Raw genomic sequence first — 24,069 nt, forward strand, 5'->3', positions numbered from 1 at the left:
GGTTAATGCCAAGATCCCTGGTGGTCTAGGGCAGTGAAAGTAGACTCAGTGTCAGGTGTAATCTAAACTGTAGAGGACAGAGCCGGGAAGTTTCTAAAGTTAGAATGTGGGCTTCCTGCTCTTTTATATACCGGAGTGATAATCCAGAATATATGACAATCTGGCAATGATCGGGTCCCTTTGATGCCGGATTAAAGGAATTTTTCTGTATAGAGGAACAATAAAGAAAGAGAAGAAGACATTATATATAAAAAAATAAATAAAAAAAAAATAAAAAAAAAACACTATCACTAATAAAACTGACCCAAAAAAAAAAAAAAAAAAAAACTGTGTGCGAGCAGCGATTAATGACTTTTCTGTGGAGTCAGGAATGTGTCGCACTTGATTATAAGGAAGCAGGCGGCCATGTTGACCCGTAAAGCGGACCATCACATCCTCATGACAAGTCAATGTGCAGGTCAGGTCGGCCATGTCTTCAGGAAGGGAGGGGGTTGTAGTTTCACGATAAACCAGCTGCTGGGACGGCGTCTTGTACAGGTTTTTTCCAAGACAAACAAAAAAAGTTTGTAAAGACTCAAATCCACAAGATAAAAAAAACAAACGAAAAAAAAACAAAACACACACATCTCATTTGCCGCGACACTAATCCTCGCACCGCATGTTATAAAGTCTGCTGAACAGAAAGCCACAGCTGTACGGGCACCGATACCCGCCGCCTGCCGACATTAACCCCTTAAACACCGGGCCCATTTTTATTTTTTCCTCCCCACATTCCAAGAGCCACAACTTTTTGATCTTCCATTCACATTGCCCTATGGAGGGCTTATTTGACAAGTTGTATTTTTTTTTAATGGCACCATTTAATTTAGGCCTCATGCACACGGCCGTTGTTCTGGTCCGCATCCGAGCCGCAGTTTTAGCGGTTCGGATGCAGACCCATTCACTTCAATGGGGCCGCAAAAGATGCGGACAGCACTCCGTGTGCTGTCCGCATCCGTTTCTCCGTTCCGTGGTCTGCAAAAAACACAACCTGTCCTATTCTTGTCCGCGCTTTGCGGACAAGAATAGGCAGTTATATTAAAGGCTGTCCGTGCCGTTCCACAAATTGCGGAACGCACACGGACGCCATCTGTGTTTTGCGGATCCGCGATTTGCGGACTGCAAAGCACACAACGGTCGTGTGCATAAGGCCTTACTGTGTCTTGTATGGGAAAAAAATAAAATAAATGATTTGAGGAGAAAAAATTGACAAAAAACACAAACAATTTGCCACTTTTTTTGGATTTTGCTCTAAAAATGACAACATTCTGATGACGTGGATGAATACAATTATGGCGATACCAAGTTTGTATACTTTTTATTTTGTTTTACTACTTCTGTAAAAAAAAATCTTTGCATCTCCATATTCTGACAGCCATAACCTTTATACATTTGCGATTACAGATTTGCGATTTCAATAGGTCAGACATTTGGGGACGCAGCAATACCGGTTAGGTTTATTTTTATATGTAAAATTGTGAAAAGGAGCGATTCGAATTTAATATACAGTATATATTTTTTTTTCATGCAACAACTTTTAGCCTCCTTAGGGGGCTAGAGCATGTGATCTTCTGATCTCTTGTTCCACAGACCACAATATAACACTATTGTGGTCTAAGGGATTCTGAGACACAGCCTCGTGCATGGCTTTACAGGCAGTTAACCATGACTGGCCTGGGAACCTTTCCAGGCCTCAGGCTGTCATAACTGATCAGAGCACCGCGATTTTACTGATGAGGGTCCAGTCAAAAGGCTCTGTCTAACCCCACAGATGCAGTGACTGCTAATGATTGCAGAATCTGAGGGGTTAAATGAACAGGTTCGGCGTTAACCAAGTATTCCAACAACAGCCACTGAGGCCAGTTGGACCAGCGTATTAGCCCGCCCCCCCCCCCCCCCGCCATTGTGAATGTGGTATGGACTAAAAGGCGGCCATACATCTTAGATGCATTGCAGCCAACCATCTAATGTTTGGGGGTTACCCGAATCTTCTTGATGGCAGATGCTGGGGGAGAGAAGGATCAGACTGTTGGATTTCAATCTGCCCAATCCTTTGATTCTCACAGAGAGGAGGAGGAGGACGGCAGGGCTTTCACCAGTACCCAGCCCAGTTCATCCTGGGTACTGATCTATACATGATGCCCTGCTGGGGTTGCCACCATGCCAGATACTATTATCACCGTAAGACAGTGCCTTTTCCCTTTGTGCCCAGTGGTATATACAGTGTCCCGGCCCTGGTACCCAGTGGTGTATGTACAGGGCTCATTCATTTGGGCAGTGTTCTATAGAGTCCAGGGTTTGCTAGCAGTTTATATGCGCAGCGCCCAGTCCTGGTCATGTAAGATCCGGCACCCCTTGGTATGTACAATCCGTATTCACCAGTTCTATGTCCCGCTCCCCTGATATAATATATGTATCCCACTGATGTGTAGTTCTGCTCTGCTGCCCGGGTGCTGCAAGCGGTGTCCATTGGTTACTACAGGCTAGGCCTATTGCCAGGCCTCTGTGCCAGCTCCTGCCATCTGGGCTACATCACAGCCGACGGGCTCAGTGTTTAGTAGAAACAGCCCTGGCAGCGGCTGACAACATGCCCACAATGTACGAGATAGCGTGGAGGTCACAGAGCGTATCCCGAGCTGATCATATATGTATATGTGTATTACATGGAGCCAGCCCGGTCTGACACCTCAAGGGTCTCTTCGCTTAGCCTCATAGATGGGAATCCCAAGTGCCCCCCCCCCCCCCCCGACATCCATATACCCCAATGAGGCATGTGGAAGGGGAAGTGTCATCAGGAGACCACCTATCAGCAGGACTAATCCTATTAAATGCCTCCCCATACACCCGGGCCCCTCACAGAGGATGTACTTAAATGGCTCCCCGGCACCCACGTTGCTCCTGACGCCCTTGCATCTCGGGTGACGCTAGGGAGGCATCGCGGCCTGCTATCCTCCCCCCTTTCCCCACCGCCAGATGTGTTCATCTGCACGACAGGGAGATGCAGCGGTGGATGTCAGAAGCGACGTGGGCGCCAGACAGCCAGGTAAGTACAAACTCTGTAAGGGGCCCGGCCGTATGGGAAGGCATTTTAGGGGTTGGATAACCCCTTTAAGCCATGGTTACTGACCGGTAGGGTTGATCCTGCTGATTAAAATGATACCAGCCTTGTGAAGAAGAAAAAAAACAACAACATTTATTCCTTATGCAAGCGAAGGCTTCAGAGCACTGCGGGGAATGGCCTAGCAGCTACCCCCTCAGCTTTTCAGTGCTGGCCCCCGCCCCTCGGTGCACTGAAGCCGTCATTTGCATTGACAGCAGCAAGAGGTACCTGTAATTGCAGGTGTGAGAGAGAATGACATTTAGGCCTCATGCACACAACCGTATTTTGTTTCCGTGTCCGATACATTTTTTTTTGCGGATAGGATGTGGACCCACCCAAACTGTGCTGTCCGCATGAGTATGTCCGTTCCGTTGCTCCGCAAAAAAAAAAAAAAAAAAAAAAAAAAGCCATACGGAACGTCATCCGTTTTTTGCGGATCCGCAATTTGCGGACCGCAAAACACATACGGTCGTGTGCATGTAGCCTTAGTTGATGAAACTGGATTTTTTTAATGAAAAAGTCCTTAAACTTTCCAGTATACTTCCTGCATCGATTCCCTGTGGTATCCAAGATCTCTGGGGGGGGGGGGGGGGGTGAAAAAAATCCCATCCTGGCCATGGGATGGATACCCAGCTGAGCAGTAACAAGCTGTGCGCGTTTTCATCACATCACCAGGACAGATTTCTTTTTTCTACCCTGGAAGCAAAAAATATCAGGTCCCTATTGAATGGCAGCAAGCAGAGATCTTGAAAATGATAAATTGTTGCAGAAAGTATATTGGAAACTTTTCATTCTATGAAGAATAACATTTATTCACTGAAACTGGAATATCCCTTTAATTTCCCTTCTGTGCAAACTACTTTCCGGCAGGAAATTAATTTGGGATAAAGAAATTGCTACTTCGAAGAAGAAACACAGGCTGACAATAGTAGCAAACGAGCAGCAGGTTTTTCGAAGGTTTTGTTACAATGTATCAGTATCTTTCTCCTGCCTGGAGCCAGGACTTATATAACCGTCCCCTTCCTGCCTTTTACATTGTAACAAACCAATCAGCTGTGGGCACACAGAATAGGGGACAACTAATAGATTAGTGGGGGTCCTACTGCTTGGACGCCCGCTGATCACAAAAACCCCTTTGCCCACAGTGCCCCCCCCCCAAAATGAATGGAGTGACAGGTCGAGCATTCACACTGCCACTGTCTATGGGAGTTCCAGAGAAAACTGAGCACAGCATCTGGCCACTCCCGGAACTCCCATAGAGATGACTGGAGCGGCCACCCCGTTCATTTCAGGGGGGATGCAGAGGATATGGGGCCCCCGTTTTCATGATTGGTGGGGGGTCTCAGCGGTACGACCGGTACGATAGTTATAAGATCAGATAACTTCAAACAACCAGAATACCACTTTAACCTTAAAAAAAAATAAAAATATATATATATAAAATAATAATAATAATAATAATAATAATATATTTTTTTGTATTATGATATAATAATAATAATCATCATCATTTATCACAACTATCAATGGTCCTGTTGTCCGAACAGAACTGTGATAGGTTGCTATGGGTAGCGATGACAGTTTTTAGTTTTTTTTTTAGCATTTTTTCCTCAGAGCAAGCAGAGATCTTGAACATAATGAAGAACAGAGATATAAAGCATATTAGAAAGCTGCAGAACATCTCATTATTCAGTGCTAAAACTAGACAGCCCCTTTAAATGTGTCACAACGAAATTCGATCCAGATGTGGATATGTGGATGGAGAGCGACCACCTCAGTGGTTACATATGGAGGATCATCCATTCCAGCCATAGATGTGGAATCGTTGCCAGCCTCCCAGTGACATCCCCTGTATTATCTATACGTCCAGCATTAGCGGATGATATACCATAGGGACCGGTACAGACACTGAGACCCTCACCTCGACTTATCCTCTGTTTCTCTCCGGACAGGATCCCAGGGGTGTCAATGACACTGATGCTTTCCAGGACCGGGTTGGGAAGCTGTGCACAAACGAACCTGCGTAACAGAGAACAGACCAACATAAATAGATTTCATGAAGAAGGCTCTGTGACCGGCCCTAAAAAAAAAATCACTGGAAGTGGGCAATTATCACTCACAGCAGCACAGAGCATTTCAGGCGAGGAGGGTGCTGATCTTATGAAGGGCAGTGACCCGTCCACTCATGAAATGAGATCAGTGGTGAGCTTCAGGTGACAATGGGCGGTGGTCATAGATGGAGACTTTCATAATTGAAGGAGGAGGTTTCTCCCAGCAGCACAGAGCGTTTCAGAAGTGTGCTAATACTGTGGGAGGCAGTGACATGTCTACTCATGTCTGGTGGGGAGGGGAATTAGGTCAATGGTCAAAGACAAAAAGCTACAAATCAGAAGGAGCAGGGTGCTCCCAGCAGCACAGAGTATTTCAGGAGAGCAGTGTGTTCATTTAGTGACCTGTCTACTTAGTGAGGTCAGGGCTGTAACAAGGGTAGTGTCATGATGTGAGGAAGAGAATGAAGACAAGTGGGAGGTTAAAGATTGGGAGTTACATAGGAGCAGGGTCCCCAGCATCACAGAGTATTTTAGGAAAAGGGTGCGCTGATATCGTCGGAAACAGCGACCGATCTACTCATGAATGTGATTAAGACAGTTTCATAATGTGTGGTGGGGTTACATATTGGGAGGGGCATGGTCCCCCCAGTATTTCAGATGTGTGCTGATTTTATAGGGGGGCAGCGACCAGTCTATATCATGGACGCTGCAGGCTGTATCCAGTTTGTTACACTTTGGACTTGCAGGACACATTGTAGAATGCTCCAATGACCTTGAAACACCACCGGCTGATTATGGACCTTGCATGAACAGAACGTTCCCATTACATAACGATTCCATTAGAAGGATCCGCCGTACAATGTGTCACGTCAGCTCCTCGGCAAACACAATGCTTTCACAGAGCCGTAGTGTTTGTGGAACGCATTCAGTGCGGATCTTATACAGGACGTGGAGCGAGGAGCAGAAAGAGTCAGAGCAGGACAGAAACTCCATGTTTGCAACCAACCATTTTCATTATTCTAATGCATAAAAAAATAAAATAAATATAGATATTTTTCCCCCATGGTTACAGGTGGCAATCAAACCCTGTGTAGCGCAGACAGAGGAGAAATTAGCTCAGTCAGTGAAAAAAGGCGATAAAGGCATTCTTCAGATACAGAAAGGAAAAAAGGAAACTAAAACAAGGAATTGCCAAATTAAAAAACAAAAGAAGGAAGAAGTTATATGGAAGAAGATAAAGAACTAGCTGACTGCCTCAACGAATACTTCTGTTCAGTTTTTACAAAGGAAAATGAAGGAAAAGGACCTCAGTTAGGCCCCTTTCACACGACAAGAATGCAGAATGCATAGTAAACTGTAGATTGAGGTGGTAAGCGTGATTACGTCAAAAGGTCCTTTTGCAGGTCCTGAAAGAAGCAGCAAGAATCTAAAGAACACCTAACCCAAACTGCAGTGAAGAAGTCCGGGTTCGGGTCTGGGTACCACAGTCAGTTTTTTTTTTTTTTTTTTTATCACGTGCGTGCAAAACGCATTGCACCAGCGCGATAAAAATTTAACATCAAAACTGACTGCAATTGCGTACCTACTCGTACAATTTTCCCTGATCGCAGACGCAACGCATCCGGACACGCTCATCTGCAAGGGGCCTTAGGGAGGAAGACTAATGAATCTTTTGACGCATGTGTTTTTACAGAGAAAGAGGTTCTAAGTCAGCTGTCTAAAATCAATACAAATAAGTCACAGGGGCCTGATGGGATACACCCAAAGCTATTAATAGAGCTTAGCGGTGAACTAGCAAAACCATTAACAGATTTATTTAACCAATCACTGGCAACAGGAGTCGTCCCAGAAGATTGGAAATTAGCAAATGTTGTGCCCATTCACAAGAAAGGTAGTAAGGAGGAATCGGGCAACTATAGGCCAGTAAGCCTGACATCAATAGTGGGGAAATTAATGGAAACCAAACTTAAGGAGAGGATTGTGGAACATCTAAAATCCCATGGATTGAAAGATCAAAAACAGCATGGGTTTACTTCAGGGAGATCATGTCAAACTAATCTTATAGATTTTTTTTAATTGGGCGACTAAAATAATAGATGGCGGAGGTGCAGTAGACATCGCTTATCTAGACTTTAGTAAGGCTTTTGATACTGTCCCACATAGAAAGCTTATCAATAAAGTGCAGTCTGGGCTTGGACTCCTATATTGTTCAATGGATTAGGCAGTGGCTGAGGGACAGACAACAGAGGGTTGTAGTCAATGGAGTATATTCAGACCAAGGTCTTGTTACCAGTGGGGTACCTCAGGGATCTGTTCTGGGACCCATATTGTTTAAGAAAAATTGCTACAAGAGGACATAGTTTTAAATTAGAGGGGCAAAGGTTTAAGAGTAATATCAGGAAGTATTACTTTACTGAGAGAGTAGTGGATGCATGGAATAGCCTTCCTGCAGAAGTGGCAGCTGCAAATACAGTGGAGGAGTTTAAGCATGCATGGGATAGGCATAAGGCCATCCTTCATATAAGATAGGGCCAGGGGCTATTCATAGTATTTAGTATATTGGGCAGACTAGATGGGCCAAATGGTTCCTATCTGCCGACACATTCTATGTTTCTAGTCCGATTCTGCAGTCACTCCACTCCAAGGTTTTTGCAACTAAACTGCAGTCACATGGCTCAGTAGGAGGTGCGTGGCATCACCACTCGGGGACTGTATTTAGACAGCCTGATGCCAAAATATCTGAGAGTTCAAAAATCCGTGACGTTGACATGGAAACGCTTACATTTACGTGCTGTAAAATTGTTGGCAAAAGCTTTTTGATTCACGCAAGTTTTGGTTTTCACAGTGTTTGCTGCTTCATTGATTTTGGATCTTTTTGTCAGATATTTCTATGGTATACTTAAGCATATACTATAGGCATTTCAGAAGTTTTCTCAATTATGGAAGCGTTTCATTAGTACCGGAGGACCAGGAAGCGGTGAAGGCTCTGTACTCACCGATTCCTAGTCCTCGGCTCGGCTACCACCGGCTCTGTGACCTCACACTGTGCGCCGCGATACAGAGCAGACAGCAGAATGAAGAGAATCCCGATTGTGAGGAGCGGTGGCGATCAGGAGCAGGAGAAGTAAGCGAGTTTTATTTTATTTGCACTGGGGGCTAATGGCTGACATATAGGGGTTGATATATGGGTCTGCTGGCTGACATATAGGGGTTGATATATGGGTCTGCTGGCTGACATATAGGGGCTGATCTGAGGTCTGATTAACTTTGGGGGTCTGATTGCTTGTCTGACCTGAGGTGTAATGGAAAATATTATTTTCTTATTGTTCTCCTCTAAAACCTAAGTGCGTCTTATGGGCCGGTGCGTTTTATAGGGCGAAAAATACGGTATAATATACACACACACACACACACACACACACACACACACCTCTAAAAGCGGCATACAAATAAAAAAAAAAAAGGTCATGGACAGAGACTACATAATACATATACATACAGTCAGGCTCACAAATATTGGGACATCGACACAATTGTAACATTTTGGGCTCTATACACCACCACAATGGATTTGAAATGAAACAAACAAGATGTGCTTTACATGCAGACTGTCAGCTTTAATTTGAGGGTATTTACATCCAAATTAGGTGAACGGTGCAGGAAATACAGCAGTTTGCATATGTGCCTCCCGCTTGTTAAGGGACCAAAAGTAATGGGACATTTGGCTTCTCAGCTGTTCCATGGCCGTTGTGTGTTATTTCCTCATTATCCCAATTACAATGAGCAGATAAAGGTCCAGAGGTCATTTCCAGTCTGCTATTTGCATTTGGAATCTGTTGCTGTCAACTCTCAAGATGGAGATCCAAAGAGCTGTCACCATCAGTGAAGCAAGCCATCATTAGGCTGAAAAAACACAACAAACCCATCAGAGAGATAGCAAAAACATTAGACATGGCCAAAACAACTGTTTGGAACAATCTTAAAAAGAAGGAACGCACCGGTGAGCTCAGCAACACCAAAAGACCCAGTAGACCATTGAAAACAACTGTGGTGGATGACCGAAGAATTCTTTCCCTAGTAGAGAAAACACCCTTCACAACAGTTGGTCAGATCAAGAACACTCTCCAGGAGGTAGGTGTTTGTGTGTCAAAGTCAACAATCAAGAGAAGACTTTACCAGAGTGAATACAGAGGGTTCACCACAAGATGTAAACCACTGATGAGCCTCAAAAACAGGAAGGCCAGATTAGAGTTTGACAAACGACATCTAAAAAAGCCTTCACAGTTCTGGAACAACATCCTATGGACAGATGAGACCAAGATCAACTTGTACCAGAGTGATGGGAAGAGAAGAGTATGGAGAAGGAAAGGAACTGCTCATTATCCTAAGCATACCACCTCATCAGTGAAGCATGGTGGTGGTAGTGTCATGGCGTGGGCATGTATGGCTGCCAATGGAACTGGTTCTCTTGTATTTATTGATGATGTGACTGCTGACAAAGGCAGCAGGAGGAATTCTGAAGGGTTTCGGGCAATATTATCTGCTCATATTCAGCCAAATGCTTCAGAACTCATTGGACGGCGCTTCACAGTGCAGATGGACAATGACCCAAAGCATACTGCAAAAGCAACCAAAGAGTTTTTTTTTTTAAGGGAAAGAAGTGGAATGTTCTGCAATGGCCGAGTCAATCACCGGACCTGAATCCGATTGAGCTGCATTTCACTTGCTGAAGACAAAACTGAAGGGAAAATGTCCCAAGAACAAGCAGGAACTGAAGACAGTTGCAGTAGAGGCCTGGCAGAGAATCACCAGGGATGAAACCCAGCGTCTGGTGATGTCTATGCGTTCCAGACTTCAGGCTGTAATTGACTGCAAAGCATTTGCAACCAAGTATTAAAAAGTGAAAATTTGATTTATGATTATTATTCTGTCCCATTACTTTTGGTCCCTTAACAAGTGGGAGGCACATATGCAAACTGTTGTAATTCCTGCACCGTTCACCTGATTTGGACGTAATGACCTCATATTTAAGCTGACAGTCTGCAGGTAAAGCACATCTTGTTAGTTTCATTTCAAATCCATTATGGTGGTGAATAGAGCCAACAATGTTAGAATTGTGTTGATGTCCCAATATTTATGGACCCGACTGCAAGTCTATGCAACAACAGGCCTCTGCCATCATCTTACAAATTAAGAGCAGAGACACAATGAGGGACCCTCCCTTTAATAACTACACTCAGACCAGTATCACTGAGCATTTAATTAGAGCTCACAGCACAAACATTCCCGTCATGTCATTGAGATTTCGGCTGCATATGAGCAGCTTGTGAACCTCGACCTCACCGCCTTATCAGCGGGCCGCGATAATTCACACCTCAGTCACGGTCCAAATTCCTGGTATTCCTAACCAAGCACAGAGGACTGAAGGGTGGCAGCGGCTGCGCAGAACACACTGCTGAGGCATTTCTGCCCTTTAAAGAGAGTCCCCGGGTAAATTTACATTTTGGAAAAATCTGATTACTAAAAGCTGACAGAGATGTGAAATGCCATAAAGAGACTGGGGGAGATCAAAATTGGTGTAAAGGAAAGCGGCTTAGTTGCCCATAGCAACCAATCAGATTTCACCTTCCAAAGGAGCACTGAAATCTAGAATCCGATTTGGTTGCTAGGGACAACCAAGCCAGTTTTCCTTTACACCAGTTTTGATAAATCTCCTCCATTGTGTCCAGGCTGCCCCCGGTAAGCCGGCTTTGAGCCAAGTCGTGACTGACAGACTGGTTGCTAGGGATATATTGCCCAACAAGCACAGTCTTTACAATGGGGCTGTCAGGCGGCAGGTCCTTAGAAACCCTTAAAGCTGTGTTAGGATTGGTTGCAATGGGCAGTAGACTTGTCTAATAACAAAATAAAGTTATTCTAAAAGTGTAGGCGGAGAACCCCTTTAAGAAAACACAGTTCTCGACAAAGGGGACATATTACACCATCTAGACAGTCTTTCCGTGGCTCCTATTATGCATGGTGTGTAAAGTTAGTGCACATCCCAGGCCAAATGGTTCTCTCTATTTTAGGGCCTCAGGGGGCGGAGCATGACACAAGGATGCCATCTGCAGTGTTCTTAGAATCCATGTGTTGTGCTCTGCACCTGCAATAGTCATATAACATTGGGCCTCATTTATCAAAATGGCAAGACTGTGTTGCTTGAAGCGACCAATCAGAGATCAGCTTTCATTTTTCCAGAACAGTTTCAGAAATGAAAGCTGAGCTCTGATTGGTTGCTATGGGCAACTAAGACAGGCTCTAATAAATGACTGAGGCCTACTGTACAAATCATGCACAGGGGAGAGCAGCAGTGATATAAGGGGGACATTTATAGTCAGTCTTGTTGCCTGTAGCAACCAATCACTGCATAGCTTTCATTATTCTAGAGCACTGTAAGAAATGGAAGCTGCACTGTGATTGGTTGCTAAGGGCAACAAAAACAGGTCATTGCAAATGGGGTCCTCCAGTGTATACTGGTCTTTACAGGAATGTTTGTCATGATTACATACAAGGCATACATAAAGATGGTGGCTCTGCAGCTCGCCCAGGTCACTATATGAGGTTTTGAATCACATTTCAGCCTTGACAAGCAGGATCCGCTTCTCAGCTATGGTCTCTGGAGCTTCGCCTGCCTCCCCTATTCCTCCATCATCATGCTGTACATAATGTGTTAGCGGGATTGGTTACAGTACACGTGGCCCCCGGGGAGCTCAGAATTTGCTTTTAAGCTTTCAGCTACTTCCTGGCAGTGCATTACGGCAGGGTGTAAACACTCCTGTATATAGAGAGCAGATAATGGCGGACGTCCGTAACGCCTCCCTATGGCTAACACGTAACAAACACCAGGTCCAAATACTTCCAGCAACAGAAGAATGGTGGGATCAGTGGCAGGTTTACATCAATGAAGACACAGGAAAGAGAAAAGTAAAGGGGGAGGACGGAGATGATGCTGCAGGCTACCTTACTGTGTGTGTGTGACTGCATGCTGTGAGAGGGGAGGAGGAGCAGCAGCAGAGGGATTCGTCCGATTTTTATCATGTCAGCACAGTGCCAGTCCAGACGTGGTGTCAATTTACTTTAACGAGCGGCATCGCAGTCCACATATGAAGCCGTTCGATGACAAACTCAGCCCGTCGACATCGTCTACAGGGTAACAAGGACATAACGCACACTGACCTGTTTAGAAAGGCATTTCCAAAGGCGTTCAGCTTTCGGAAAGGTTTTTTGGGGTCCACCACTAGAGCATTGCCTGGAATAACCCCTTCAACCTCCCCCTGCATCACCGCGATGAAGGAATCTGTGGTGGGCTCCGGTCCGATCCTCATGCCGGGAAAGTCCTGCTCCAGAAGGTACCTGAGGAGGGAACACAGCCGAAATCAGAGACGCGTTCCTGCACAGAATATCTGATATTGTATATCCAGATGAGGTGCCATCACGTTATGAGATGGAGTACCCCTTTAACTGACTTAACCCTATGGTGACAAAATTCAGACCCTAAAAGCATTATATTATGGCTGCGTGAATCCGGCCACATAGCTGCTGCAGGAAACCAGTGTGAGGTCATCCCCGAAAAGACCCATAATGCAATTCCAGAAATTTGGCAAAGGTCGCTGCCGTTTTGTTAACCGCAACGGCGACACCCGCCAAGTGAGATCTCGCACAATAAGACACATTCACAATACATCCCCGCTAGGTGCACAGGGAGTCACTATGGGTGTCAATTCACCCTCAGCGCCTGGCTTATATGTCCGAAACCAACACAGAACCCCTAACTACTAAAGAGACAGTGCCCTTAATTCTCTCTTCTCTCAGCAGCAGGATAGAATCTATTGTTCTCTGTAACCAGCCCTTTCTGATCCTTTTCGGCTGCTCCCCCCACCGTAAAAATACACTTGCAGCTCGGCATATATGTTAATGTCAATGGGGTGGGGGGTATTGCTGCCAGACACAAGACGGCACCCACTTGTCTCCCAGGGGGGAGAAGGATCAGGCACAGTGGAATACTAAGGGGGAGGGGAGCGGTCCGCCCGGTGTGCCGGCTCTCAGGGGGGTGCCAGAAGCAATGAGCGCTTCCTTCAAGACATATGGAAGTGCTCATCGCTGGAGCGCAGGGAGCTGGGTCCTGTCCCTCACCGCTCAGCTCCCAGCGCTCCTCCCGTCCTTCAGGCCGGTGACGCTCTGAATGGTGAAGCAGGAAGACTTCTCCCGCTCCACCATTCAGCCTGCAGACACAGATCGCGCTGCCAGCCTGTGTGGGCAGAGCCTGTAGCCTAGAAATCTGCATAAGCTCCACCCACAGTGCTGCAGAGCGATCTGTGCCTACAGGGAAGAGACTACTGTGAGCTTCAGGAACGGGACAAGGTGAGTAGTTACGGAGTTTGTTTGTTTTAATACAGAGGGCTTTATTACTATTAAAGGGGCACAGAGGGCATTACTAATGTGAAGGGGGCACAATTGGGATTTCTACTATAGAGGGGGCACAGTGGGCATTACTACTATAAAGGGGGCACTACAACAATGAAAGGGGCACAGAGATGGCATAACTACTGTGAGGGGGCACACATCTGTACAAAACTACTGTGAAGGTTGTACAATGAGGGCAATACTACTGTGAGGGGGTACAATTATTATTTATTTTTTTAAGTATTGAAGCGGGGGGAGGGGGCTTTAGGCATGCCACTCATCAGGCATTCTTCTTTTCATGGACATATGCCAACGGCTGATTTTGATCTACTGTGCATGGCCAACTGTAGAATATTTGAGCAGATTTCCGGAAATAAAAATCTCTGAGCAATACCAAAGGGCCTCTGAGCTGTACAGAGTCATTTTTGGAGGAAACCAGTGGTCTCCAGGATCACAGACGATGGTGATCTTCTTACAAGCATCTAGGACAGATGAGAAGATCAATTTCACTGCACAGGAGTCAAAATCAGAAATGTGCAGTTACCGACACGTCTGTGGAGGAGAACAATTATGCTCCGGTACTACACAAGCTGCAAAACAGGCCGCTGCCATCTGTACGACAGTGACCCATATAGAGTGTCATGTGTTATAAATTTCTAATGAGAAAAGTTCATTAAATGGACACAGTCTATCAATTCCTCACCATTATCAAGATCTCTGCTTACTGTCAGTGAAAGGGGACATAAAAAAGAAAAATAAATAAAAATACTGGCTTATTTTTGAAAGCTGAGTGTTTGTGCAGACTGGATGCAATTGTAACAATCTTCTGTAAATACTGTACATCAGCACACATCTGTCTCCTGACCTGAAGGTTTGTTACAATGTATCAGTGCAGGTAAAACGTATATCAGTCTGGAGTTCAGTCTGTTTACGTCACAGAGGTTTGTACAGACTGAATCCAACTGCAGCCAATCCACAGCTCTTATTAGATCTCTGCAGGTTTTCACCCCCCCGGACGGGAACAAGAATGTTTACATTCACTGACAGCAAGCAGAAATTTTTAAAATAAGAAGCGGTGACTCTCCTGAAAAACATTGCAGTGAAGTCAGTGCAACGGAGACATGGCACAGGACTGTGGGATACAGAGAAAGAATTTGCTATTCAGTATACTAGGAAAGCTGGATGATCACCCCCAGTGGGAACTGTAGAGGCGGCCATGTTTGTCATTCCCAGTTCTCCCAGTTGTGTAAATAGGACGGATGAAGGTTATATCCACAGCATTGCTATACCCTAGGGCGGCATTATTTTGGCACACACTTTGTTTTACATTTTCAACGATTACGTAAGAAAACAAGACCTTCCCAGCTGTAGTACCCCTTCATTATCTTAGTTTCACATTTCACAATATTTTCTACTCGGGTAAAAAAATAAAAAGTTATTCTACTTGGAAACAGTCAGTAAGCTGCTGATGACTGATCTATCTAGGCAAGCTTTACACAGCCATTCTCCGGACACATTTTAGGGTAGGTACTGCAACAGTCAGATGCTTGAATGGTTCAATGGTAACCTAAGCTCAGTGGGGGTGGACCCCTAAATGCAGCCATATCGTGAAGCCAGCAGAGTTATAAGTTTCTATTAAGTATTTTCAGTGCATAAGGGTATAATTACATATAGCACTGACGGTCGACCGCGTTGCGGCTGCGCAGTCACACGGTGTCGCATCCCAACAGTCTAGAAAATTTTTTTTTTTTTAAAAATCTGATCCGGGTTAATTTCTTGCAACTGTACAGTGACAACGCAACTCCATTCACCTATGATGTACTTTGTGATCTGTCCCAGCCTTCCATTCATTAGAGGATTTGATGAGTGTAGACACAGAAACCATAATGAGATCCTTCACTAACCTACCTGATGATGGTTTCCAGTATTATTATTTTTTCTATAATAAACCAAAACCAAATAAAAATTGCAAACTGGTGACAAAACCGTACGGGGTTTACGTCCGATGACCACAGAGCCTCATATTAAGGCTGTATTCACACACGGCAGGGCTCCATGCCGATATTCCTGCTCTGTCACCTTGAGAATCAACCCTGTTTAGATGCTTGGAATGGATCTCCAGTTGCAGGAAATTTCTACAATAAATCTGCCCCATGTGAATAAATCCTAAATGCCTCATCTGTTTAGACAGCGATTTTATCTCCTGCGAGGAAGGAGTTAAACAGACGGTAACAGCAGCAGCTGCCTGACCTTTGTATCCCTGCTGTTTACTGCACCGAGAACGGCCGCGCCGCCGATACAAGACACGGACTCCTGCACAACATGGACAGTGGTTACACTTTAAAGGGGCGCAGACTTAATCAGGGCGACCCCTTTAACTGAGATTTGTCTACACAGATAGTTTCACCACATTTTAATGTCCAGACAGCACCTGACCTGGTTATACTGGTTAGGCCTCATGCACACGACAGTATTTTTTTTGCGGTCCGCAAAAAGGGGTTCCGTTGTTCCGTGATCCGTGTCAGGTTTTGTTTCCGTGTGTCTTCCTTTATTTTTGGAGGATCACCAGACATGAAGAAAAGTAAGAAAAAGTCTAAGTCAAGTTTGCCATGCAAATGATAGGAAAAAAAACGGACGCGGAAGACAATCTTGTGTGCATCCGTGTTTTTTCACGGACCCATTGACTTGAATGGGTCCCCGAACCGTTGTCCGTGAAAAAAATAGGACAGGTCATATTTTTTTCACGGACTGGAAACCTAGATCATGGACGCGGATGACAAACTGTACATTAGCCGAGTTTTCCACGGATCCATTGAAAGTCAATGGGTCCGCAGAAAATCACGGAAAATGGAACAACGGACACAACGACGGTTGTGTGCATGAGGCCATAGGCTTCATGCACACGACCGTTGTTTCATTCCGTGTCCGTTGTTCCATTTTCCGTGATTTTCTGCGGAACCATTGACTTTCAATGGATCCGTGGAAAACTCGGCTAATGCACCGTTTGTCATCCGCGTCCGTTGTTTCAGTCAGTCAAAAAAATATAACCTGTCCTATTTTTTTCACGGAAAACGGTTTGCGGACCCATTCAAGTCAATGGGTCCGTGAAAAAACACAAGATTGTCATCCGCGTCCGTTTTTTTCCTATCATTTGCATGGCAAACTTGACTTAGACTTTTTTTTACTTTTTTTCCATGTCTGGTGATCCTCCAAAAATAAAGGAAGACACACGGAAACAAAAACGGATCACGGAACAACGGAACCCCATTTTGCAGAACGGAACACAACAACGGTCGTGTGCATGAGGCCTTATACTGGTTATACACTGTATGTTAGTACTGAACTTCGCTAAAACCATCCAATAATCCAGGAGATTTGTTAATCCGGCAATAAAGCAGAATAAGGCCTCATGCACATGACCGGTGTGTGTTTTGCGGTCCGCAAATTGCGTATCCACAAAACACAGATGGCGTCCGTGTGCGTTCTGCAATTTGCGGAACGGCGCGGACAGCCATTAATATAACTGCCTATTCTTGTCCGCAAAACGGACAAGAATAGAACAGGTTATATTTTTTTTTTGCGGACCACGGAGCGGAGCAACGGATGCGGAAAGTACACAAAGTGCTGTCCGCATATTTTGCGGCCCCATTGAAGTGAATAGGTCTGCACCCGAGCCGCAAATACTACGGCTCGGATGCGGACCCAAAAACAACGGTCGTGTGCATCAGGCCTAAAGGATTGAAAATTGTGGCCCTGTAAAAAACTGTACCCAGCCAAAGTAGTTCCATAATGTACCCCCCATGAAGACAGCGACCAGCCAAAGTGGCCCCATAATGACGGCAACAAGCCAGAGTGGCCCTACAAAGACAGCAGCCCTCAAGTGTTCCCATAATAATAGTGACCGGTCAGAGTGGCCCCATATAGACCGCAACCAGCTGGAGTGTCCCTAGAATGATGGCAGCAAGCCAGCCAGAGTGGCCCCATAAATCACAGTGACTAGCTAGCGTGGCCCCATAATTACAACAAGCCAGGAGTGGGCCCCATAATCACAGTGACCAGTCAGGGTGGTCCCATAATGACAGTGACCAGCCAAAGTGGACCCTGATTGAGTTCCTGTAATGCGAGTGACAAGCCAGAGTAGCCCTGTGAAATCAGTGACCCCCCCCCCCCGCCCCATGTGCCCCAAAAATAACAAAGACCAATCAGAGCGACCTCTGCAGACAACTGCCAGACTTGCACCCTCCACCAGGATATCATGAGGTTCCCCCTTATAGCAAGCCTCTGGACAGTACAGAAGAGTAAGAACAAAAACCCAATTTACACCCCCCTGCAGTCATTAAGGGGTTAAAAAGCTCTGGTTCTACTAACATGGCCCCCTCCTACCCCTTCACCGTAGGCTTCTGCCTCAGCGGCTGGCCCTCGCACCTTCCCCTTTCTTTACCCTATCAATAATTTAGGGGCTGAAATGTTTCCTAAATCCCTGGCCCCTATTAACCCTCATGTATAATTCACCACTTCTCCTTCACGCAGGCAAAACGGCCTTAATGGTCGCATTAAAGGGAACGCCGTAATCAGCGGTTTATAAATCAGAGGAGCGGCTGAGATCAGTCACACGTGGATGTCAATGTCTCTGCAGGACCTAGAGATCCACGACATAAAGTACTGAGGGGCAGGGGCCCCTCCACTACAGCCCCCCCCCCCCCAGTCTGGAATGGCTGATAACAGAGCAATAGACTGAACATCAGGGAAAACGCGGAGAATCAGCGACTTTCAATGGCTGCTTATGGGAAAGAACGCGAAGCCAGAGCCATGTAATTAAATTCATATGACGGAGCGAGAAGGTAATCACATCTAATTCTGCTGCGTCCAGACGATTAGAGGCCAAAGATAGAATTATTAGGACCAGATCTGAATTTAAGGGGCCCCCGTGCTCTGTGGGGAAGCAAACTGACAACCACTATGGCCGCCATTACATCTCTCATAGGAAATCTGCCTGGTTATGGGGAGGCTGGGGATACGTGGCACCGTTACCAGACAGGTCTCCTGTTCTGTAGCCGAATCCTCATGGGTGGGACATTATAAAGCCCCGCCCTGACCCACACAGAATACACTCACTTTCGGACGATTTGCATAATAATCACCTCAATCTTGAGAAAAATTGGTGGTGGGTAGGCTGATGGATTTACATACAGGCCTTATTAGGTTTCCATCCCTCGGGACCCAATATGGTGAGCCCTTAATAAGTGGGCCCCTGCTCACTTGGCCGACTCAGGTCGTTCATGTAGGACACTATCCCGCCACAATATCTGCACATAACTGGACCCGCGGTGCAGATTATTTTTTCCAGGTGTTTAATGGTCGCGATGGTTACTCAGGATAGGTCATCAGTATCTGATCCTTGAGTGGGGAGGTGGTCTGACTCCTGGCACTCCGCCGATCAGCTGTTTGAAGAAGCAGCGCCATACAATGGATAGTGGACGTGCTTGGTATTGCAGCTCAGCCCCCTTCACTTGAGGTTAAACAACCCTTTTTTTTTTTGGGAGTGCTGCTTTTTTTCCGATTTTTTTTCTATAGAGTAGAAACGCCACACCCAGATCTGACAACGCTGGATCCCGTTCACTAATCCTGCCTACTGGTCAGACGGGGTAAACATCGACCAGGAAGTCACTGGCCGCGCCAAGCTGATCTCAGCGGTGCATCCTGCATGGAGTCAGATGCTTAATGCAAACCATTACTTTGCGCCAGAAAACGGAAAAAGACTGACGCGTTTTACCCCTTGACAACCCCCCCCCCCCCTCTTATACCAGGCACTTTGGGTTCTTTTTGGAGAAAAATCAGTAATACATCTCCCTAAACTGATCTGCACCAGAACGCTCACCCGTGGCCCTCCGTAAATGTGGCGCGCTGTATGCAGACTTGATATGAATGGACATTGGCTCCGAATTTTCCAGCATCATAAATCTCTGAGTCGTGTCAAAGGGGTTTCACCTGCAGAGGAACTTTCCGCATGCTGTCAACAATGACCCAAGGGTACGACCACGTGGCACGTCCATGTCTGCTGCCGCATCCCGCGAGACTGCACGGGCGGCAACGGTTTCTGATTAAACTAATCAGGACTGCACTGTTTAGTCGGTCTGTACGGTTAACGGCCGCGCGGTGTTGCTGGTGCCGCCATCAACGATGCAGAAAGACTAAGGGCTCGTTCACACAAACGTTTTTTTGTGTTCCGTATACGGAACCTTTCATTTCAATAGTTCCGCAAAAGAAACGGAATGTACTCCGTATGAATTCCGTTTCAGTATTTACGTTTAAAAGATAGAACCTGTCCTATTATTGCCCGCAAATCACGTTCCGTGGCTCCATTCAAGTCAACGGGTCCGCAAAACAAAACACATGCGGAATGTACTCCGTATCCGTTCCGTTTTTGCGGAACCATCTATTGAAAATTTTATGCCCAGCCCAATTTTTTCTATGTAATTACTGTATACGCCATACGGAAAAACGGAACGGAACCACTACTGAAACATAAAACGGATCCGTTAAAGACAGCCCTCAAAACACTGAAAAAGTAATACGGTTGTGTGAACGAGCCCTGTCCTGTTCCCGTATTGCGGACTGCATTTGCGGATCCGCAATACACGGGCACCGTTCCGTTGTCATTCCGAATCACGGATGCGGACCCATTGATTTCAATGGGTCCGCAAATCCGGAGATGCGGAAAGGAACACTGCGGAGTGTTTTCTGGAGTTCCATTCCGTGCCTCCGCACCACAAATAGAACACGCTCTATCTTTTAGCGGAACAAGTGAATGGGTCTGCGATCCCCATGCGCCTGCCCCACGGAAGGTGCCCGTGCATTGCAGACCGTAATTTGAAGTCCACAGCACGGGCCCTAACTGAGTTTAATCACAGCGTGAACACAAACGCAACAGAACTGCGCCGCGTGGTCGTAACTAGTGTTGAGCGAACTTGTGTTTCAAGTTCAGCGTCTAAAGTTCGGGTTATCGACGAATCGTGTTATGGATTCCGCTACCACAGTCCATAACGGAATTTAGAATCTATACGCGATTCTTCGAAAACCCGAACTTTAGACGCCGAACTTGAAACAAGTTCGCTCAACACTAGTCGTAACCTTATAGCAAACGCCTTTATCACTGACCGCCGCTCAGCTGTAACTACGACATATCAGGATTATTTACACCGGATTTCCCCTTTAAGACGTCACCTGCGGTTCGGCGTTCAAGTGACTTTTTGACTCATGCTTCATTAATCATGTGACCCCCTTAAAGGGATTTTCCACTTTTCCCATAAATAACTTCTGCAACTTTCTAATACACTTTTGTTTTCAATTTCTCAGCCTATTTAAGATCTCTGCTTGCTGTCAGTAAATGGGAATGTGCAGCCCAATACAGCTTCCACTGTAAACAATCCTCTGTTAGCCAGCGCACACCTCTCTCTCCTGGCTTGATAGTTTGTTACAATGTATCAGCGCAGGTAAAATATTTCAGACCTGGAGTCCCGGCTGCAGTTTCTAGAGGACTTTCTGGTTCTGGATACAATTGTAGCAAACCTTCAGCTCTGCAGAGGTCTGTACAGGATTTCACATTCTAGATGGGAACAAGAAATTTCCCGTTCTCTAACAGCCAGCAGAGATCTTGAAAATGGTGAGAAATTAAAACACAAAACACATTAGAAAGGTGCAGAACTTGCCCAGGTGACCACGCCGGGGGGCTTCTGCTGTGGTGGGCAGAGATTTCGACCTCCAGACTATATGCAAATGACCAGCACCTTATGAGACAGATGCCTATAGCAGAGGAGGTCGGGGGTCCTCCGTGGGCATCAGGTGGTCACCCGTTCTATGACAAAACCATAGGAAATCCCCCTTTTTTCTGTCTGGGAAAAGTCTCAGCCCTGGGACATTTACAGAAGACGTCTTACAATGACCTGGGAATACATCACCCCCGATACCACTACAGTATAGAGCCCCCCTTTAAATGCCGATGCACGTACCGGATGAAGGTGGTCTTCCCGGTAGAGTACTGTCCCACCAGCAGAATCATGGGCTTGTTATCAAAATCCGCATCTTCCAAGGCCGGCGAATGAAACTCGTGGAATTTGTAATATTCTTCCAGGGGCAGCAGCTTGGTCTTGTATAATTTCTTCAGCCCATCGCTCACCGTCTGGAAAACTTCAGGATCCTTTTTCCTCCGGTCGTCGTTCCCCAGCCAGCTGAACATCTCTGCGGGCGGAAGGTCTGAAATTGGGACAATTTAAAAAAATATATATATTTTGCAAAAAAAAAAAATTAAAAAAAATTGCAGGATGTACTGCAAATATCTGCACCAGGGATTCCGCTGGGATCTCCTCTGCAACAATGTATCAGTTCTGTCAATGCAAATGATACAATCAGTGAGGACTTGCAAAAATAAAAGCCCCCTCCAAAGCAAATGCTCAGGATCCTGCTTGGATGACAGAGGGACTGGACCCACCGATGCACATTCAGCCCCTTCCAGCTGGATTTAAATGCCAGCAGCCCAGGAAACTGGTGTTACACCGGAAGTTCCCATCTCCGGGCAAAGCATCCCAGTTTACAGCAATGAGTGAAGCCGGAGTGGGCGGGGCCATGCTGGTGGGTGCGGCACATGACCTCCTGAGCAATGCAGGGATAATCCAGTGCGGGTTCTGCCTGTGCTGCCAGCGCTATCTGGCGGTGGAGAGCGGTAAAGCAGGCACCTAACCCACAGAGCAATGCGCTGCCTGTACTGCGGGCGCCATCTGGCGGTGGAGAGCGGTAAGGCCGGTCACCTTTTGGCTTCTAAATTTAGCTCCGCGCTATAAATAAGCGGTGACGTCATCTCTGATTTTCTCAATTAGCACTTTTACAGCACCCATAAAAATAATTTAGGCCGCAGTCATTACCATCATGTATAACCACTCCTGTTATTAATGGCTAGCAGGGTTAATCAGCATGTAATATCGGCTATAATAGGAGTGATAGGAGTTCAGACGTTTAAAGGAGCCGATCTATATTCCCCCCCCCCATGTTTCTCACCGGTTGGGTGTTGGACGCACGGTAAAGTAATGTGAACAGGGCTTTGCCTACAATGAATTGCAATGCTGCAGGTTCTCAGCCTCCCTTCAGCGCCCTCTAGCGGATCTCGTCAGATTGCAAGGCATGGCCTGATGATTCAGCATGGCGGCTCAGGTGGCAGGTTTTTGAAGGTGAAGAAAGGTGAAATTAAAGGAACACTGTGGTATGGTTAGTGCAGGGTCAGAGAGGGCGGGGCATGACACGGATTCTGTCTGTTTCTACCCCCCTGCACTAGGTATAAGGGTCTATTCACATGTTATATCGTGGGTTAATATCTGGCTTATGTTCGCTGGTAATTGGGAAGCTTATGGAGAGATATGAAATAAACACACGGAGAGACACCTACCCCTATATTATTTACTGTCTACTGACTTCCATTAAAGGGCATCTGTCAGCAGTTTTGTCCCTATGACGCTGGCTGACCTGTTACATGTGCGCTGAAGACATCTGTGTTGGTCCCATGTTCCTATGTGTCCGCATTGCTGAGGAAAATGATGTTTTATTATATGCAAATGAGCCTCTAGGAGCAACGGGGGCGTTACCATTACACCTAGAGTCTCAGCTCTCTCTGCAACTGCCGCACCCTCTGCACTGGGCAGTGTAAACGTGATCACACCCGGCCCCGCCAAAGTGCAGAAGGCGCCCTGCGGCCGCTGGACAGTTGCCCCATTGCCCCTCTTTGCATCCAGCCCTGAATGAAGCTGAAACCATTGTGGTTTTAAGGAGGGGCGTGTCCCTTCTTGCCGTTTGAAACCAAAGTGGTTATCCTCTCGCGGCTTAGATCCATTCAATGGCGCTAAACTGCGAGCAGGTCCCTGGCCTGTAAAGGGAACAACCATGGTTAAAAAACACTATGGTTTCTACCGCGGTTTACGTGGTGGATAATGACAATGTGTGAACAGGTCCTAACAGTAATTAAACACCGTTATGTCTTGTGTCTACAGACGCCATGCTGTCACCATGTACATAAATCTATCATTGTATTACAAATGGCCTCATGATCCTGCAATACGGAGCCTTAGGCCTCTTTCACACGGGCGTTGCGGGAAAATGTGTGGGTGCGTTGCGGGAACATGCACAATTTTTCCGCGCAAGTGCAAAACATTGTAATGCGTTTTGCACGCACATGAGAAAAATCGGCATGTTTGGTACCCAAACCCGAACTTCTTCACAGAAGTTCGGGCTTGGGATCGGTGTTCTGTAGATTGTATTATTTTCCCTTATAACATGGTTATAAGGGAAAGTAATAGCATTCTGAATACATAGTACAATAGCGCTGGAGGGGTTAAAAAAAAAAATAATAATTTAACTCACCTTAACCACTTCAGCCCCGCTAGGTGAAACCCC

The 24,069-nt window shown here is 46.1% G+C and overlaps 1 protein-coding gene across 1 annotated transcript in view; it reads right to left on the bottom strand.

Annotated features, from left to right (window-relative positions):
* The window catches only part of EHD3 (EH domain containing 3), a 40,824-nt gene extending 18,612 nt beyond the window's left edge, over positions 1 to 22,212 (bottom strand). The window contains exons 1-3 of the mRNA XM_044288994.1: positions 21,642 to 22,212; positions 12,406 to 12,582; positions 5,061 to 5,158 (exon numbers count right to left, since the gene is read on the bottom strand). Of these exons, the coding sequence (XP_044144929.1) occupies positions 5,061 to 5,158; positions 12,406 to 12,582; positions 21,642 to 21,868 (502 nt within the window). The 5' untranslated portion in view covers positions 21,869 to 22,212. The remainder of the gene's footprint in view (positions 1 to 5,060; positions 5,159 to 12,405; positions 12,583 to 21,641) is intronic.
* Positions 22,213 to 24,069: the final 1,857 nt, after the last annotated feature.

Source organism: Bufo gargarizans, chromosome 4 (assembly GCF_014858855.1).
Source record: "Bufo gargarizans isolate SCDJY-AF-19 chromosome 4, ASM1485885v1, whole genome shotgun sequence".
NCBI classification, from domain to species: domain Eukaryota; kingdom Metazoa; phylum Chordata; class Amphibia; order Anura; family Bufonidae; genus Bufo; species Bufo gargarizans.